This window comes from Ostrinia nubilalis, chromosome 12 (assembly GCF_963855985.1).
Source record: "Ostrinia nubilalis chromosome 12, ilOstNubi1.1, whole genome shotgun sequence".
Taxonomy (NCBI): Eukaryota; Metazoa; Arthropoda; class Insecta; order Lepidoptera; family Crambidae; genus Ostrinia; species Ostrinia nubilalis.
In genome coordinates this window covers 6,795,212-6,812,631 of record NC_087099.1, presented here as the reverse complement: position 1 = coordinate 6,812,631, position 17,420 = coordinate 6,795,212, and the positions used below count along the sequence as shown (strand labels likewise).

The 17,420-nt window shown below is 37.1% G+C and overlaps 4 protein-coding genes and 1 long non-coding RNA gene across 7 annotated transcripts; 2 read left to right on the top strand and 3 right to left on the bottom strand.

Annotated features, from left to right (window-relative positions):
• Positions 1 to 293: 293 nt before the first annotated feature.
• LOC135076848 (protein N-lysine methyltransferase METTL21D-like) lies at positions 294 to 1,646 on the bottom strand. Its single transcript, XM_063971315.1, has 3 exons — positions 1,112 to 1,646; positions 831 to 1,026; positions 294 to 716 (listed from the first exon to the last, which is right to left on the bottom strand). Exons 1-3 carry the CDS (start codon positions 1,366 to 1,368, stop codon positions 486 to 488), a joined length of 684 nt encoding a protein of 227 aa, XP_063827385.1. The 5' UTR covers positions 1,369 to 1,646; the 3' UTR covers positions 294 to 485.
• A 68-nt stretch (positions 1,647 to 1,714) lies between these two features.
• On the top strand, positions 1,715 to 6,506 carry LOC135076845 (ATPase H(+)-transporting accessory protein 2). The gene is made up of 8 exons (XM_063971312.1): positions 1,715 to 1,824; positions 1,899 to 2,029; positions 2,112 to 2,210; positions 3,878 to 4,021; positions 4,104 to 4,244; positions 4,540 to 4,663; positions 5,591 to 5,727; positions 5,811 to 6,506. Exons 1-8 carry the CDS (start codon positions 1,743 to 1,745, stop codon positions 5,994 to 5,996), a joined length of 1,044 nt encoding a protein of 347 aa, XP_063827382.1. The 5' UTR covers positions 1,715 to 1,742; the 3' UTR covers positions 5,997 to 6,506.
• On the bottom strand, positions 2,669 to 3,720 carry LOC135076850 (uncharacterized). Its single transcript, XR_010258342.1, has 2 exons — positions 3,616 to 3,720; positions 2,669 to 3,388 (listed from the first exon to the last, which is right to left on the bottom strand). It is a non-coding gene; the product is annotated as an uncharacterized LOC135076850 (long non-coding RNA).
• A 183-nt stretch (positions 6,507 to 6,689) lies between the features above and the next one.
• On the bottom strand, positions 6,690 to 13,870 carry LOC135076847 (LIM and senescent cell antigen-like-containing domain protein 1). 3 transcript variants are annotated; one of them, XR_010258341.1, is made up of 10 exons: positions 13,676 to 13,870; positions 13,484 to 13,544; positions 12,558 to 12,671; positions 12,293 to 12,405; positions 11,582 to 11,774; positions 10,528 to 10,669; positions 10,053 to 10,169; positions 9,390 to 9,531; positions 8,341 to 8,778; positions 6,690 to 7,888 (listed from the first exon to the last, which is right to left on the bottom strand). XR_010258341.1 is itself a non-coding variant. In XM_063971313.1 (9 exons), the coding sequence occupies exons 2-9, from the start codon at positions 13,489 to 13,491 to the stop codon at positions 8,585 to 8,587; spliced, it is 1,023 nt and encodes a 340-aa protein (XP_063827383.1). In that variant the 5' UTR covers positions 13,492 to 13,544; positions 13,676 to 13,870; the 3' UTR covers positions 6,690 to 8,584. The 3 variants fall into 3 exon arrangements, 2 of the variants coding, with proteins under 2 accessions (XP_063827383.1, XP_063827384.1); XM_063971313.1 differs by having other exon boundaries at positions 6,690 to 8,778; XM_063971314.1 differs by lacking the exon at positions 13,484 to 13,544 and having other exon boundaries at positions 6,690 to 8,778.
• A 1,115-nt stretch (positions 13,871 to 14,985) lies between these two features.
• On the top strand, positions 14,986 to 15,637 carry LOC135076503 (putative peptidyl-tRNA hydrolase PTRHD1). Its single transcript, XM_063970958.1, has 2 exons — positions 14,986 to 15,313; positions 15,427 to 15,637. The coding sequence occupies exons 1-2, from the start codon at positions 15,128 to 15,130 to the stop codon at positions 15,619 to 15,621; spliced, it is 381 nt and encodes a 126-aa protein (XP_063827028.1). The 5' UTR covers positions 14,986 to 15,127; the 3' UTR covers positions 15,622 to 15,637.
• The last annotated feature ends 1,783 nt before the right edge of the window (positions 15,638 to 17,420 follow it).

Genomic DNA, 17,420 nt, shown 5'->3' with positions numbered 1-17,420 from the left:
AAGCTTTCATTCCACCATTTTACGCGATAAGCCCATACGTGTATCGTTAATATCATCGATAAGATTGTATCATGGCGTGCATCCTAGCCCGGCTGGCCAAGGGTAGAGAAATACCTCATAGATGAAATAAAAAAATCGTAAATATTGTCTCCACGGTCGATTAATATAAATAACGACTAGACTAATAAGGAATTTCTAGTAATAATTATGGTAATACTCCTATGAATCTAAACATAGAAGATGGCGATATGGTAAAACTTTAAACTGTAACAGGAGTTTCAGCTTAATACATGAAAACACTTAATAAAAATTACTTACATAGTGGCGAAAAAGCGATTTTATTATTTAAGTATTCTTAAAAATATTTATTACATTAAATGCAATTATTGTGCTATTTTGTTTGTCAACTTCTCACTATAAGAGATTAAAAATGGAATTAAAAATGATTTATAAATATAGCTTTGAGCTTATGTTACAAAATGTAGTTATTTCTTATTTATCCTTAACAATGTAATATCAGAACTTCTATAATTAGCATGTTGTTGTTCTTCTGGGATCTTCTCAACATTGAAATTATCTGTCAGTTTCTCATAAAATGTGTCCCATAAACCTTTTTGTATATCAGAATCTCTCATTTCCTGGGTCAAATATATTGTAGGCTTCTTTGACATGGTGTTGTTGAGACTCTGTAGTGTTTGAACAAGAGGATCTATAGCCTGTAATAGAAAATTATATTTATGAATTTAAAATAAGATAATTATTTTTGCCAACTTAATACTGGGTGGCATTCTCTACCAGTCACAGTTTGAATTATGATATTAGTAGTTTACCTCCTCATAATAAACACAATCAGCCATAACAATCATGTCAAACTCTTCTTTCAGTATTTCTGAAGTACTATCTCCCCATACAAGGGATTCAGCTGTGGCATATCCACCCATGCTGCCAATTTTTGTCTTGTTTTCATTTATGTTGAGCCGTAACAGTGGCAATGCTTCTGGCAAATCTGTAAGTGTGACCTGAGCCCTAGAAAAGGAAAAAGGAAAGGAAAAGGTTGGTGGTACCTAATAACATCAGTGTGATTCAAATTTGTAGGATTATTGTAACTTACCCTAAGGTAGCAGCTGTCAGTCCAACAACTCCAAGACCTGATCCAAGTTCTAATACTTTTATGCCACTTAAGAAATCAGGTTTATGCTGACACATTGTTTCAAGATACTTCGCCAACACCAAAGAAGCATCCCAAACAACACAGTTTACATCACCTTCCATTTTTTGATAGATTTTCAATGTTTTCAAACATATCTCAATATCTATTTCCCTGGGAAACAAATCGTTGGCTTGGAAACTCGATCTTCTGTGTGACATCTTTCCCAAATTTTTCCTAAATTTTACAAAATAGCCAATTCGATGCTCATAAAAATAACCAAAATTTTGTAAACATTAGAGTAAAATGCGGGATTTGGAAGTTCTCAAAATATAAGGAAATTTGTTGTTGTCTCTTCTTCTCTACTACTACTTGTCAATGAAAAGTGAAACAGACACAGTTTTAACAGAAGCTTTTTAAATTATAAGGATATTTCAGTAATCAATACCGTAAATATGTCAATGTCAAAACTATTCGTTCAGAAATACACAGCAGAAATACATGGAGGAATACCAATCGTTGCATTGAGATTTCACACATTTTCCATAGACACAGATGAGCTTCTAATTATTTCGTATAGCAAGACTGTGATCATATGACAGTCGATCATCTATTTTCGAACAAAATGGCTGTGACAATGGCTCTTTTTTGGATAACTCTTGTTTTATCAGTAATTGGTAAGTATTTACACGTTTTGAACTAGTATTTACGTTGTTTAGTTGTTCGTTAACGTATTTATATATATTTTAAGGCTCCAATGCCTCGGGGGAATTGGCTGTCTTGCACAGCCCGAAATCCCTGAAGTTCTCAGGATCTAGCAAGACCCTTGAGAGTGGCCTGAAAGAGGTTTTCTCCGCTTCCCTTGGACTGTCCGTGGAAGAGGTACAAACAATTTTAATGATATTAATACTTGCAATGTTTCTTTGTTAGTTACCATCATATAAAACCAATAATTCACTTGCAGAACTCTGACTGGGATGGGCTTTCAATTGTAGACCCATTCAACACCCCTGAGGCTGCAGTAGAGGTCTACATTGATGGAGTTTCCAGCCTTGGAAATGATGTAAGTTTATTTCATTCAATAAACATGATCATTATCCCTTTCAGCACGACAGAACAAAAAGTGAAAACTTGAAAAAACTTGTATTTATATGTAACCCATAGCAATCAAAGTCCCCAACAAAAATAGTAAAAAAAATCCCCCCCCTCTAGTTTCCCCCCAATAGACATCGCACGTACGTGCGTTCCAGGTTCTACTCAGCTAACGCAGGATCGTGCATTCCATAATAAATCACACAAAGTTTGTTTAATTATAAGTACTTTATTTATTATAGCCCTATTTATCAGTCTCATCAACATAAGTATTAATCTCGCATATTAATTACATTTTCATGACAAGATTTTTTTAAAATATCTCATCAATATCATTTTCGATATTCTTAGACTTAAAAACAGAATTACTTCGAGTAACATAATTATGACACCTTTATTGAACAATAACATTAATCAAAAACAAACAAAGATATTTCCTACCATTTTTAATGAAACAAATCAGTCTTCTTAGTAACAATATTAATCAAATAGAAAATTTGGTGGTATGACATGCTAGGAAGCAATTTTTATTCCTAACAAGGCACAAATGAACGTTGCATTTTGTGCAACGGATAGTAGTGGAAGACGTGCAGTTCTCAAACCTACATTTCTACCACTTGTGAGATCAGGAAATGGTTAAATTTGTCCAATCGTTTATCTGACGATGGAACCACAGCTGGTCTATATCTTTTAGTTGATGGTTCAGAAATAGGAGCTTCATCTTCTAAAACTTGATCAGCCTGAGGAACCGAAGCAATCAGAGCATCAGCAAGGTCCAATCTGAACCACAGCAAGTCCTTAGCCTTAATTTCTTTACCTCACCAGCTGTTACTCTTGGTGGAAAATCATGACATTTGTTTTCAAAGTTAGTTGCGCGCCAAATTCTGCGTCTTTCTTGCATTGGTAGACCACTGGTAGAGGCTGCTGGCTGGTTTCTAGGCTCTGTTACATTTAATTGCCGCAGTTGTGCTAAGGGGACTCCCATTTCTTCATCAGACTCATTCCCTTCACCGTTGTGTGGACTATCTGCATCATTTTCCAGAAACAGAAAAGCTTCGCTTAGTTATTCCTCGTCCGATTCCTCCTCCAAGTCAGATGTGCACCCATTTCCGATCAGTTGTTCCACCAGATTCTCGTTTAGAGCACAACCTGTTGAAAAATATAACATTTTAGTATTATTTCAATGTTACCTAAAAGCACAACATAAAACGACAACGCACGAACGTGCGCTCGCAACTAAATGGCTCTTTTTATAAGAAAATGTTGATAAATACTGTAATATTTTTTTGTTTTATATTTAAGGGATATATAAACAAATGAAATAAATACGATTCATAACATAAATATCACATTAAATATAGAAACAAAACACTCACGTCTACCTCGGCCGTCAACAAACATGACTCCTGTCTTGCACAAGTCCTGACGCGTCACTAGCAAGTATTTCCCCCCGCGCGTATGTTCTAACGGTTAGAATAGGTAATGCATAAACGATCGAGACCGTTTCGGCGCAGCAAAATCAAAATCTGCGACCTCTAGAATTTTTTGAGTGTCAACGCAAGTTTAGTACAATCCGTGCTGAAAGGGTTATGATGTCTAAATGTATATCAAGTTATAATAATTTAAAAATCCTTACAGGCTGGGTTGAAGTCAAAAGTATACCCACTTACAGTTGACGAGTATGAGCCTGACACATTTGAAGCCGTGAAACACAGGATCAACCAGAGATTTACCAATGGTGGCAACAAACTTGTCAAGATTGACCTTTCAGACACTGATCAGGTGATTATCATTAACAATTTAAGTGTAATAAAATAATATTCTAATATGAGCTAATATAAAATTGTAATGATTTATCTTTCAGTTAACATCCAGGGCTGACATATTTGGAGAAATCACTCCACCAAAGGTTACAAAAGTATCTTTGCAACACTTGAAATACTCTGTTGAAGAAGACTACCAGTTCCTTACTGAATTGGAGGCTTTAAAAACTATTGCCAACCAGGTAAGATTGTGTACTAATATTTGACATTATCTATTAGATATCTATAACAGTGAAAGGTTACTGATTGACTGACTCACTCATCACAAAATCTCAGAAACTACAAATTTTTCATGGAGGTTCCTTTTAGAACGTAGGTGCTCACTAACAACGGATTTTACGAAACCACCCCTAAGGGGGTAAAACGGGATCCACACGTAAACATTTATGACTAATACTATGAAGACGTGGGCGGCCGCTAGTTCTTTAATTTTTACTAAGTTTAAGTATAACAATGATTTATATTAAATAATTTCAGGTTCGGTCGTTGAGCCCCGACAACATTGTTGACTTCTACAACTTCAGATTCCGTTCCCTCCATGCTTTATCTGACTACCATGGACCTAACTCTCTGCAAGCTAAGGAGGCTAAGAAGCTTTTGGGTATGTATTAAAATTCCTAGCAATAAGCTATAGTTCAAAAAAGTTAATAAATATAAGATTTTAAACTTTTGCATTCCATTTCAACTAAAAAAGAGAAATACGGGTCTATAGTAGGTGTTGCTCCCGAAACCACAGAATATTAATAAGTACTACGTACAGAAGTTTTACTTCGCGAAGGTATTTAAAAAAATATATGCTCAATGTCATTAACAATATGGTGTAATTTAGCCTGTCTCAAGAGTCAAGCACCATTTTGTTGACAAACGTCAGTGATCGGCACTGCGCCGAAGCTATAGGGCTGACTTCGGTAAAATGATGTGACGTGAGGTGCCAAACTGCGGAAAATGGCAGAGGAAATACATTATTTAGCATAAATTATCATGAATAATATTAACTACTTATTTACCTCTCAGTGTCTTGAGGCAACTTAAAAAAGTACATTCTGTGTTTTTATTATTATTTAGGCAGTTAAATACTGCACAGTATTTAGTACCTACACCATTTTCTTTATTTTATTCCATCATACTCAAGAATACGCGTGCGTGAGTCAATGTTCGCTCGTATGTGAGGCCTTGTCAAATAGTATCCTGTAGGTGGGCCATCGTGCGTGTTTTGTTTTCGATGTAAACTCGCGGAGATGAACAGGCCTGCCGAAACATCAAGCCTTGAGTACATATGTAACATATCAACATATGTGACGCATTGAGACCTGTGTTTCTCTATTTAACCCTAACCAGGTCTAAAAAAAAGTAATTGGTTTTCAATCATATCTTCACAGCATAAAGTTCAAATAGATGTGGTCTCTGTGGATACCAGAGGCTGGTTATGGGTTAAGATAATAAATATTTATGAGAAAGTTACCATAAACTACAGATTTTAGTGAAATTGTGGTATAGATAAATATAAAATATCTAAAATTTATTTCAGGTGATGTGCTGGAAGATTTGAGCAATGCCTTTGTGAAGGCATACGATGGATCGGTACTGGTAACTGCTGTGACCACAGATGTCATTCACAGCCGCCGTGTTACCCGCTCAGTTAGCAATGAAGGAAAATTGAAAGATGTAAGTTTTTTGTAAAATTAATAGCTGTGCAATAGTATTACCATTTTTTTCTTCTCTGTTTATAATGTTGAATCTTCTTGCAGACTCAGAGCTTCAGCAGCGACAAATACACTTCAGATTACTCCGCCATTTTCAACATCATCCTGTGGTTCGGAGTTGTTTTCTCCTTCACTCTGATCGCCATTGTCTATGCTATCATGGATATGGACCCTGGCAGGGACTCCATTATCTACCGTATGACAAGCACGAGGATGAAGAAAGACAACTAAATTAATTAGTTTGTGAAGCTCACACAGAACTTTTATGTGTTCTGATCACACTTGTGAATATGATCCTGAAATGAACACCTAGGAGATTTTACTGTAAGCAGTAATTAACTTGTCTTTAAAACATTGTTTTATTCATATTAGAGTCACAGCCACAATGTTTGAATAGACACTGTAAAAATAATTAGTTGTAATGTGAGTTGTTGAAATGTATGAGCAGTTTATATTTATTTGCAGTTATTGTACATAAGTGTTACTAAGTTTACTGGATAGTTTACGTAATGGAGTACAATACGACCTTCTGTAAAATATTATTATGTAGTGTTGCAAGTGATGTGTTAGTATGGATTAAATCGATATAAAAATAATAATCAATGTTTATGTGCAACCCTACTCATTGACTTACGGCTTTTAATGTATTTCAGTATTATGTACTGTTTTAATTACTGTTGGAATTAATGTTCAGAAATAATTCAGATAAGCAAATAAATCTAATAAACATTCCCACTGTAATATTAGTTCTTTATTTACATCATCATCATGACCTTAATATATTTTTTTTGTACCTGGTTTTTGAATTTCCTTTAGCTAAATGAATATTTTTAATTTATTAATTGTTACAAAACATTACTTGACATTAAAATTTATTCTTGTGGACGGGATATTTATTTAGTTGTAGTTTTTCAGTAAAATGCGTTTTAGTAAATACAATTTTTATTAAAACCAATATGGCAATTTTAATGGTTAAATACACATACTTTTAGTTACTAAATTATTCCATTATTAAACTAATTAAAGTATTCATTAACAAAAAAAATATAATTAGTTCATAAAATAAAGTACTACAAAACGGGCGCTAAAAATTGTCAACCACAGATCAAACCAGTTTTGTTACATCTCAGTAATTTAAAACAATACAGAATGCTTAGGTTTCAATTAAGCTTTAAACGTCGTTTCGTAATACGGGCCCATCTTATTCCGTTTATGCACAAATCTAAACAATAATGTATATCAATAGTATTTTTTAGTTTTCCTTATAGCGTAGGCACTTCAACTTTTAATACATATCGCTATTAAGTCCGAGCTTGCGGCGGCAATAGCATTTTTTATATCTAGGCACTTGAGGCGCATTATTATTTTAAGAAATACACTTACAGCTAGATTTAAAATTGTGTCATTTTAACATTAAACATAAATGTATATTATAAAAGTTAGAAATGTAATATATGGAATTATAATTCATATTCTTTGATTTATAAATATAGGTTTGTATAAAAAGGCAGATCATTTAACTTGACAGTTGGCTTTTTTCCTAAATATTGTCAACTTGGATCAGTGCAGTGCACACATTGATGTCCTTTGCAAGGATTCTAGGCACCGGGAAAGCACTGCTAGCACTAAGGCACTTTTATCGTGCAACGTTGCTAAAGTATATTTACTCAGCGAGCGAGCCGCGCCCACTGCCATTTAATTTGGCAGTTCTGCACGCTATGTTGGTTACTTTTAGTTAGTCATACAAGTCCTATACTAATTTTCTCGCGGCCGAGTTCCATAATTTTTCCTCCATAAGTCACTACGCATACAGTGCATACAGGGACGTTATAGGTTTTTTTTTGTTTTCGGGCAGTTATCGGTTATTTAACGCGCGGATCTTTTAACTTTTTTTGACACGGAGAAAAAGAAAATACAATCGTTCACAACCAGCCAGTTAGTTCCGTTTGCGTTACGCTCGTAGAAGCGGCGGCAGGCGGGCCACTCGTCGTACTCGTAGAACTTGACGCACTGCGACGCAACGCTTACACTACGGCACTTTAGGCGACTATAGGGTTGTGACGTTCTACATAATAACTGAATGCGCGGCGGAGTTTAGTTTTTTTTGACGTGGAGTAAATAACCTAACCAGCCAGTTAGTTGCGTTTTAGTGTGTAGTTATGCGCACGGCGCAGACGGCGACGTAGTTCGGAAGGCAGACGCTCGTAGCAGCGGCGGCAGGCGGGCCGCTCGTCGTACTCTTAGAACTTGCCAACGCTACGTAACGCACTTCTAGCACTTAGGCGACTAAGGGATGTGACGTTCTTTAGATAAACTGTTATTAATGCGTGGATGTTTTTTTTTTTTTGACGCCGGTGAAATAGACAACCGCGTGTAGTTATGCGCACGGCGCAGTTCGGAAGGCAGGCGCTCGTAGCAGCGGCGGCAGGCGGGCCGCTCGTCGTACTCGTAGAACTTGACGCTACGACGCACCGCTGGCACTACGGCACTTTAGGCGACTATAGGGTTGCGACGTTCTACATAATAACAGTGAATGCGGCGGAGTTTAGTTTTTTTTTGACGTGGAGTAAATAACCAGCCAGCCACTCCAGCCAGTTAGTTGCGTTTTAGTGTATAGTTATGCGCGCGGCGCAGACGGCGGCGTAATTCGGAAGGCAGACGCTCGTAGCAGCGGCGGCAGGCGGGCCGCTCGTCGTACTCGTAGAACTTGACGCACTGCGACGCAACGCTTACACTACGGCACTAGTTAGGCGGCTATAGGGCTGTGACGTTTTAATGCAAGATTAGTTTTTTTTTGACGCGGAACAATAGACAATCGTCTAATTGCGTTTTAGCGTGTAGTTATGCGCGCGGCGCAAACGGCGGCGTAATTCGGAAGGCAGACGCTCGTAGCAGCGGCGGCAAGCGGGCCGCTCGTCGTACTCGTAGAACTTGCTGCGCGTGCTGAGAGGCGCGTCGCAGACCGCGCACGCGAAGTGGTGCACGCACCACGCCTTGTTCAACGCCGTGAATACTGTAGAAAAAGTTTAGATTATGAAACGTGACAAATATAGATGACTTACACTAAACTGTCCTACCAAACAGTTAGACAAAGTGCAATTATAATCGCAAACCAGTCGAAGTGGTCGAAAAGCCCCTTTTTTGTATGGAGTTTTGACGGATTCGATTTTCGATTCGATCAAAAAGTGCGTTTTGTCTAGGGGGGCAGGACCACACTCTTCTGTGGATGTCGTAAGAGGGGGAAAAAGGGAAAATATTTTTTTATGCGAACTTTAGGCCTCTTCTATCAATCTGGCTATAATCAACCAAATCTCTCCTTTTGCCTCTGGTAGGTAAATCAGAGGGCCGTCTTGCAGTAATGATGACACAACAAATAAATAACGTTACAGGTTTTTTTTTTCACATTCAGATCGGGAAGACTTCTGTGGGTCTAGACAAAGTGCACATTATAATCGCAAACCAGTCGAAAGGCCTTTTTTATATGGACTTATGACGGATTCGATTTTCGATTCGATCAAAAAGTGCAATTTGTCTAGGGGGGCTGGTGTTGGCCCCCCTAAGGTCATAAAACTAAAATGATTTTCCTTTGATAAACCGGTAATTAATTTACAAAAGCGAACTTACCATCACCAGCAATGACTTGGTTGCAGACATAGCACAGGTTCCCGAAGAGCTGGTGGTAGTGCTGCTCGCAGTAGGCCAGCCCTTTCTTCTCGTAGTGGCGGTGGCCGTGGAAAGGCTTCTCGCACTTGGCGCAAACGAAGTGCTGGAAACATTACACAGGCATATTAGTTGCTTAATTGACTTGGCTAGTAGATGGCGCTGTGTGAAATTGTCCAAAGATATTTAAATATTTAGAGTAATAATTACTAATTGGTATAGTTGAGCTATTACTATAATCACAGAATAATAATAAGTAAATGACGAATTTCTGAACGGCTTGTATGAATGTTGAGTCATAATCACTTATCAATGTTTAGACACTGACTGGCTTCTAACTGAACGAACACACATTTTTATTGAATTACGACATTCATGTTTTACACCACGTATTGTTGACGTTGATCGAGACAAAAATCGATCGGTTGTAACATTTTCGCTTCGTGTCCTAGGCACGAGTAGACTACCCATTGTTTTTATAATAATATTATTTATTTTATTTAAAAAAAATCACCAACATGATTACACCACAGACTAGATATGAACAATGAAATGTAATGTTATTTTCTAGTTGGATCTCTCTAAAAGTTATGTTAATTAATTTATTTGAATATTTAGTTCACTCACCTCAACATGCCAATGCTTGCCAAGGGCAGTTACGATTCTCTCCTCGATGGGGCGGCGGCAAGCGCCGCAGATCGGTATACCCATCTTGTCGTGGCAGCGGAGGCAGAATAGATTGTTCTGGAACGGACAACATTATTAGTACGGGATCGGACTTTCGATACTTTACCCACCCACGTGTTGTTGCATGTTAAACTTTATCGACAAAAAATCCAAAACAAGAGATGTTGCGCCCTTCGCCACTCATAATGGGACCCTATCATAATATTAATTTCTTGTCGAGTTCTTATTGAAACTCATACACGAAAGAGACCTTGCTTTTAAGGTAATCTTCGTGCCTTGGAAATGAAGATGAGGGTAGTTGCAAACCGAACGTGACGCACGCAAGGTCGAGCTCGACGCCGCACGTGAAGTGGTACACTTGCCGCGGCGCTTCATGACGTCACTGTGACGTCAGCCTGCAAGGCTCAGCACTCACCACGTCGTTGGCAGCGTACCCGGGGCGGTGCTTGACCTCGCGCGCGGTGTGGTCGAGCTCGACGCCGCACGTGGCGCACGTGAAGTGGTACCCGTGATACACCTCGCCTCGGTAGCGCAGCGGCTCGCCGTCGATCACGCCACTGTTAGAAAGAAAGAGAGAGAATGTGTGAGAGAATCTGACTAATCACTGTTCAAGATCAAATCGTCTATCTGTCCTGTTCCAAAAAGTCCCACAAATTTTCCCAAAAATTAGCTTTATACGAACTTACGGTATTCTTAGTATATTGCGCCTAAGGCGATTGTTCCTTTCGCTGTACAGAATAGTTTAATTGATATAAAGTTAAGTTAGCACGCATAAAATGCATAAAAACTAAAAAGTTAAATTTTATTTATGTTTTTGGTCAGTTGCTTTAATAAGTCAAATATTGTTTCTTCATACATACTTCATCAAAGAGAATACATAATCATAATCGCTGTTACTTATAATAATTCATTTTTCAGATAAGTGGTTCTATTTTAGGAAAAAATAGGTTTATTTAGAATCTAAGAAAAAAATAATAAAATTGTAAAAGAATTATAAAAAAAAAAAAAAAACAAATTCCACTACTGGCAGTAAAGAGACGTAGGTACCTCAAAATATCCCTAAAGATCAGTAAGACAAACGCGCGTCAGTTCCATGTTGCACTCCTCGCAGCTAGAGCAATATCTTTCGGTAACTACACTAGCTAATGATAACACGAGTTGCCTTAGTATAAGTTGTGTAGAAGTGGTATGGTAAAAGACTGCTTTTAAAAGAGCTTTATACAGCTCTTAACATACTTATTACCTCAGAAAGGGATCAACACCGTATCGCCTTTCGCGAGCTGTCATCGCCTTTCACGCGCTGTCTGTGTTACGGTGGGTGCAGGTGCGGATAAGTGTGAGTTGCAGTATGGAGTTTCATACAAAGAATACTGACCGCTTCTAGTTGATACGGTTACGATCCCTTACCGGGTAGATAAATCTGCGACGTTCTTAGAAGCGCTATTTAAAAGGCTATTTTGGATACTCACTGGCACTTATGGCACATGTAGTTCTGCAGGCCGTCGGTCTTGATGCGCGCGTTGCAGCCGTGGCACAGAGCACGACCGCCATGCTTGATGAAGCCGGCGTCTGCTAGTTCCACATTGCACTCCTCGCAACGGAAGCAGGCAGGGTGCCAGTTAGCGTTCATCGCTTTGATCACGCGACCGATGATGAACTCGCCTAGTAAAAGTACTTGGTTAGACTGTTTGTTTGCTTCAATTCAACTGCTGGACAAAGGTCTTTCTAGGATAAATGCTTGGTTAGATCTTTTGTTTGCTTGAATACAACTGCTGGATAAAGGCCTTTCTCAAAGATTTCTACTACAAACAGTCTTATGCTGTCCACCATCCAGATGATTCACCTGACCAGCTTGCTGATTCACTATACTCATTACTCGTAGAACCGACGTCATAACCTTTAGCTAACTACTAGTCAGTCGGTCTTAGATACAGTAACTTATCATGTTACTGAGTCGAATTCACATATGACAGTCTAATCATAAACTGTTATGTAAAAAAAACTGTGCTAACACTAAAACCAAACATTTTCCCCCTTCTAATAAAAAGTTACACAGTTGTTAAACACTGTTTTAAAATGACATTTCCATACTAAACGTCACTTTAAAACACTGTTCAACGAGCGTGTAAGTTTTATTAGTAAGGGGGTTTATGTTTATCAAATATCAATTTTTTACATACCACATTTTCCGCAGCATGGAGCAAATAGCACCTGGAAATCACGTTCACAGTACTTGCGGCCTTCGAACTCGTAAAAAATACCCTCTGGGAACACTCTGAAGCATTGGGCGCATCTGTATTCATAACAAAAACATTATTTTGTATTAAAAGCATCTCATCAAATACATAGGCAAGTAGTGAAGCTGTTAATAATGTTCAAAAATGAACAATTTAATCATGACACTATCATGTTAATTACGTATACAAAATTGAGTGATATACTTACACAAAACAGTTGGTATGCCAGAGTTCTCCATTGGAGTTGACGATCTTTTTATTGGTCTCAAAACCTTCACCACAGCGGGTGCAAAACATATTGTCAAGGGACATGGTTGCAATGCTGAAATAAAAAAAAAACACTATTGTTTCTTTCTACACAAAAATTTGAATCACAGGTCAGTTTAGTATTAATAGTGATGATGTAGTTGAGTGAATTTTAAGGAAAATGAATTTTACCTGTTATTGTTACAAAGCCTACTGAATCTGTTTGCTATCTGAATAAGCTTGTTAGTTATTACTTTGAATGTATTAAATTAGGTAAAACAAATCTCATTAAACATTGAAAATACACAATAGAGATAAGCAAAAAAAGATCTAATTTGCTTAAAAACAAGCATTGTAAATGTGGGAAGTTGACTTATAAACAATTTTCAAGGCTGAAACCTGCTATTGTAATACTTTAATATCAATAAAATTTACTATCATAGTAGTCTATAAGTAGTTTTGTATTGTTCAAAACATTAAGTATGTTGAAATCAATGTCAAGGATTGATTTTTAGGAGGTATTGAAAACATAAGTAGTATTTTATGATGTTAAACCTTGAGTCTATGCAGTTTTATAAATCAATCTCATCTTTAACTATTAGTTATTTCACAGTTTCTGCATTTTAATAGAGTACATAACATAATGTAGTATATCAAAGATAAATACAAGGACACAAGTAATATACCTAATCAAAAAGCAAATACATCAACATTATCAGAAGATTGATAGAATCAAAACAGTAAAGTAAATAAAGGTCAGTAGTAAATATTTAAAGCCAGATAAATATTGTCAGTTGGCATTGTGGGCAATGGAAATGTGTAGGTGCTAATGGGCGATCTTTGTAAGTATTTAGGTTAGCCACTCCCTCACTACCAGATGTTTCTTACCCTGGCATTTTCACTGTCTTATAAAAACTATTTTACAATAACTCGAACACCAATAGCTTTTCTGTCAAAAAGAAGAATATTCTGAGTCAATGAAGGAATCCAAGATCTTATGGAGCGCCCAATGATGTAATGCTAACCAAAATAGAACGAGTTCACCATGGAAGTTTATGAGTAATCGGGCTTAGGACTTACCGTGATCACTGTGGATTTGTAGATATGTGTAGCACTGAAGTTTAGCACTTATAGGAATATCGGTGACACGATAAATAGCTGTGTAACCAATGTATAATTTAATTATGATTATAAATCAAAAATAAATACACAACAAAAAAATCAAAGAAACAAGATGAGACGAGACTGACAGCAGACTGACAAGTATGACAGATTGTGATGTGGTGTTGGTTGACATTGACAGACTTGACAGACATGTGACACCGACAGACTGTGACGGTCTCGAAGATGTTATAAAAAGATAAACACTCTTTGTTTCACAACAACTGTAACCATACAAAAAGGCGGTTTTAAGGCGGACTAGACTAGAACTACTAGAAGCGATCTTGTCCCTTGTCCAGACAAAACAAGGATTGTGGCGTAATTTCATTTTAGATAGTTGTTACAAAATCATACTATAACGTATAGACGTTTCGGCCAATGATCCTGAAAAATGCCTTCTTCTGCCTTCATTTACAGTCGGTTTACACTCACTGGAAAGCATTGGCGCATTGGAGTTGGGTCTAGAGATGGGTTTCCACCCGGGTAAAAACCCACATGAGGGTAAAAACCCAATAAAAACCCGTTTCATTCCACCCGTGGGTGTTTACACCGGGTGAAAACAAATAATTTTATAATTATTTCAATTGGTATCTTTTCTTTATTTTTATTGAATTTTTCTCATTTAAGTTTATTGATTAATAAGTAATAAGGCAAATTTAACACTAATATGCATTTATATCGTGGCCAAATCGTAAAATTGAACACGTTATGATGATGTGACCAATTATTTTATAAAATGGTGTTATTTCAAGAATCGTTGAACCGATTTAGAAGAAATTTAGTAGGAACACAATAATTTGTGATCATGGCAAGGACATGGAGGGGGGGGGGAGGATGCCAAAGATGCCAAACTCTCTCTTTGATGACATTACGGTATAAAGTTACAAATAACAACACCAACTACAAAGTACTTCTGCTTAAAAACTTGAAATCGAACCGCCCTTCCGCCGCTGTAAGCATTGTAACGTTTTTTAAGACCTCCTCTCCCCCCAGATTGCATTACGTAACACTAGAACGCCCCCTTAGCAACAAATACCACTTCTCAGTTTTAAAAAACTCTATTTTTGTTTTCACCCACCAGAATGGGTGATAATGGGTAAAAACCGGGTTTTTACCCAAATCACCCAGTTTTAACCCAATCGGGTGAAATGGGTTTTTACCCACTACCCATCTCTAGTTGGGTCCGGTCTGCGAATTACGATTTTAAAAAAAATAATGTGTCAAAAACGTCAGGCAAACTTGTCACTGTCACAATCAGAAAATAAATAAAAATCTAACCTAAAAATTCAAATTGAATTGTAAATACATATTTAAGAATGTAAACTACTGTATAGGTGTTACTTTTAGTACATTTGTAATAAGATATTAAAAATGTCTAACATAGTTCAATATGTTTTACTTCGAAGTGATCTCCTAAAGGAGCTGGGTTGGTCCATTGGAGCCTTGGTGGCACAGGCCTGCCATGCATCAACAGCTGTGCTGCATTTACATAGGGAAGATGAATGTACTATTCAGTATTTGAACGATTTAGATAATATGCATAAAGTGGTCTTGGAAGTAAGTTTCTATCTAGAGACCCTAAGCTCTTCCTTTAGATGCTTTTTTGAAATTTACTAACAGATGTTCAATATGACTATAAAAATATAACAACTGTTTACTTTTCTTTTCAGGTCCCTAATGAGGAATCACTGAAGAAAGTAGCTGCTAAGTTAGAAGAAAACTCTATTGCACATAAACTGTGGATTGAGCAGCCTGAGAATATTCCTACATGCTTAGCAATCAAACCCTATCCTAAGGAAGAGCTAAAAAAATATGTAGGGAAATTTAAATTGTACAAAGCTACAATGGAAAGCATTAAAGGATAGTAAATTATTATGTTCACATGTTTCTTTTCAATTAGATTAGCTCCTGTTTATCCAGTCATCTCCTTGATTTTTCATCTTCTGTTTGACCTAAAGTTTAACTGGTAGAGAATGCCACACGGCATTACGTTCGCCTTTTGTAAATTAATTAATCCTCAATCAGGCCAATCAAATCAAGCCAATTTTAAACTCTGGGAGATAAACAAGCACCAATTTCGTTGTGTACGCTCAGGTACGGATTGCAAGCAGACAGATTCTCTTTTAACCGAAAAAACAGTATGAAAGATTTTATAAGTAATCCACAGTATAAAGGCGCGCGCACGGGTGATTTTTTTGTCGCCGTGGCAGATTATCCGAGCTAATATAAATCTGTTTCTTTTACACCTTTTTAAAGAGAAAAAGAGAGACACCTGTCACGATGACAAAAGTAGCCAGTGCGCGCGCGCCGTTAGAAATCGAACCTGGAACCGAATGCATGGCTTTAACCAATAGAACGCGTACCTACCTATCGCGCACTCACTTAGCACAAAATAGGTGTTATTTCGCAGTTTCGTGAGTTCGTAGCCGACACCATAAAGCTGATACAGCAGCAGCTGAGCAGCAGACGGCGTGTCGTCGCGAGTCGCGCGCGACACTATACTGGTTTCTGGTAAGTAATCTATGAAATATCTAGCAACAGATGCCATTCAGACATCTTGTATATGTACTACGTCTAAGGTGTACTATTTGCGAATCCTTTAAACGCATTCGGTTTCAGGTTCGATTTCTGATACAGACGTGGAATGAACTTTCTTAGCAACTCGTGACCTCTTCTGGAGAAACTGTGGTCCGGTTTTTGAACTTAATTGGTATTTATCGTCACTTACATAATAACTTTTATATTTAACAGTGAGTCCTTAAGAATTCTTCGTTACGAATCATGACAAACAAGGAATTAATCGCGCAATCTAAATTTTAGACTTCACTAGTTAACTAGGTACTTATATTTAAGTTGGTATTGCTTTGTAATTATGAATTAACTACTTACTTTGCCTAGACCTTCTTTCGCTAGCTCAAAACAGGTTTACCTAACCATACTGTAATATACACTCAACATCAAATAAACCGCACCTTCCGCGACGCGAACTTTAAAGATTTTCTTCTGACACAATTATGGTACCCCAACAATATTGGTGTTATTTGAAAGCCCAATAAATATCCTTAAAGAAAAATACATTATTTTCATTTCTAAATAAATGATTAACATATACCATAAATGTGACTTGAAAATAGACCTCACTTTGGGCTCACCTCTGGGATTAATGAGACCAATTTTTATGGTTATAAAACCAAATAAAGATCTCACGTGTCCTCTTTAACAGATGGATAGCGATTAATCCCAACTTAACAGTTTTATAGTCATAAAAAATGGCTATAGCGTAACTACCTATTTTTTGAAGAAGTGACTCTGGATCCTTGTAAAGACACATTTTTGGGGTAAAAACCTTTCCTTTAATGAAATGAAGTTTAGAACTAGGCTTTCAAATGGTACCAACGTTGGTGGGAAGTGGGGATGCATACGTTTGATAAGTGCTTGTCGCGGGAGGTGCGATTTATTTGATGCCGAGTGTAGTTTGTTACGCAAATAGAAAACGATATTTTCTTACTCAATTCGACTTTTACGGAAGGTCACTGTTATTAGACATTATGATCAATCTTAGCATAAAGTTTGGCAATCTTTTAATATCCGATAGGTATGCATAATGAAATAATTTTATTAAAATAGATAGGCAGCCTTAAAAGTTCATTCACCTCAGAAGACA

What these genes read in the sequence shown, in the direction of transcription:
- LOC135076848 (XM_063971315.1), bottom strand. Translation starts at nt 1,368, where the DNA reads ATGTCACACAGAAGATCGAGTTTCCAAGCCAACGATTTGTTTCCCAGG. An exon ending in CTGACAGCTGCTACCTTAGG is followed by an intron (nt 1,027 to 1,111) that starts GTAAGTTACAAT and finishes TTCCTTTTCTAG; the next exon opens with GGCTCAGGTCACACTTACAG. An exon ending in ATTGTGTTTATTATGAGGAG is followed by an intron (nt 717 to 830) that starts GTAAACTACTAA and finishes TTTCTATTACAG; the next exon opens with GCTATAGATCCTCTTGTTCA.
- LOC135076845 (XM_063971312.1), top strand. Translation starts at nt 1,743, where the DNA reads ATGACAGTCGATCATCTATTTTCGAACAAAATGGCTGTGACAATGGCT. An exon ending in TTGGACTGTCCGTGGAAGAG is followed by an intron (nt 2,030 to 2,111) that starts GTACAAACAATT and finishes ATTCACTTGCAG; the next exon opens with AACTCTGACTGGGATGGGCT. An exon ending in ACCTTTCAGACACTGATCAG is followed by an intron (nt 4,022 to 4,103) that starts GTGATTATCATT and finishes TTTATCTTTCAG; the next exon opens with TTAACATCCAGGGCTGACAT.
- LOC135076847 (XM_063971313.1), bottom strand. An exon ending in TGGCATACCAACTGTTTTGT is followed by an intron (nt 12,406 to 12,557) that starts GTAAGTATATCA and finishes TTATGAATACAG; the next exon opens with ATGCGCCCAATGCTTCAGAG. An exon ending in TACATGTGCCATAAGTGCCA is followed by an intron (nt 10,670 to 11,581) that starts GTGAGTATCCAA and finishes TCTTTCTAACAG; the next exon opens with TGGCGTGATCGACGGCGAGC.
- LOC135076503 (XM_063970958.1), top strand. Translation starts at nt 15,128, where the DNA reads ATGTCTAACATAGTTCAATATGTTTTACTTCGAAGTGATCTCCTAAAG. An exon ending in TGCATAAAGTGGTCTTGGAA is followed by an intron (nt 15,314 to 15,426) that starts GTAAGTTTCTAT and finishes TTTTCTTTTCAG; the next exon opens with GTCCCTAATGAGGAATCACT.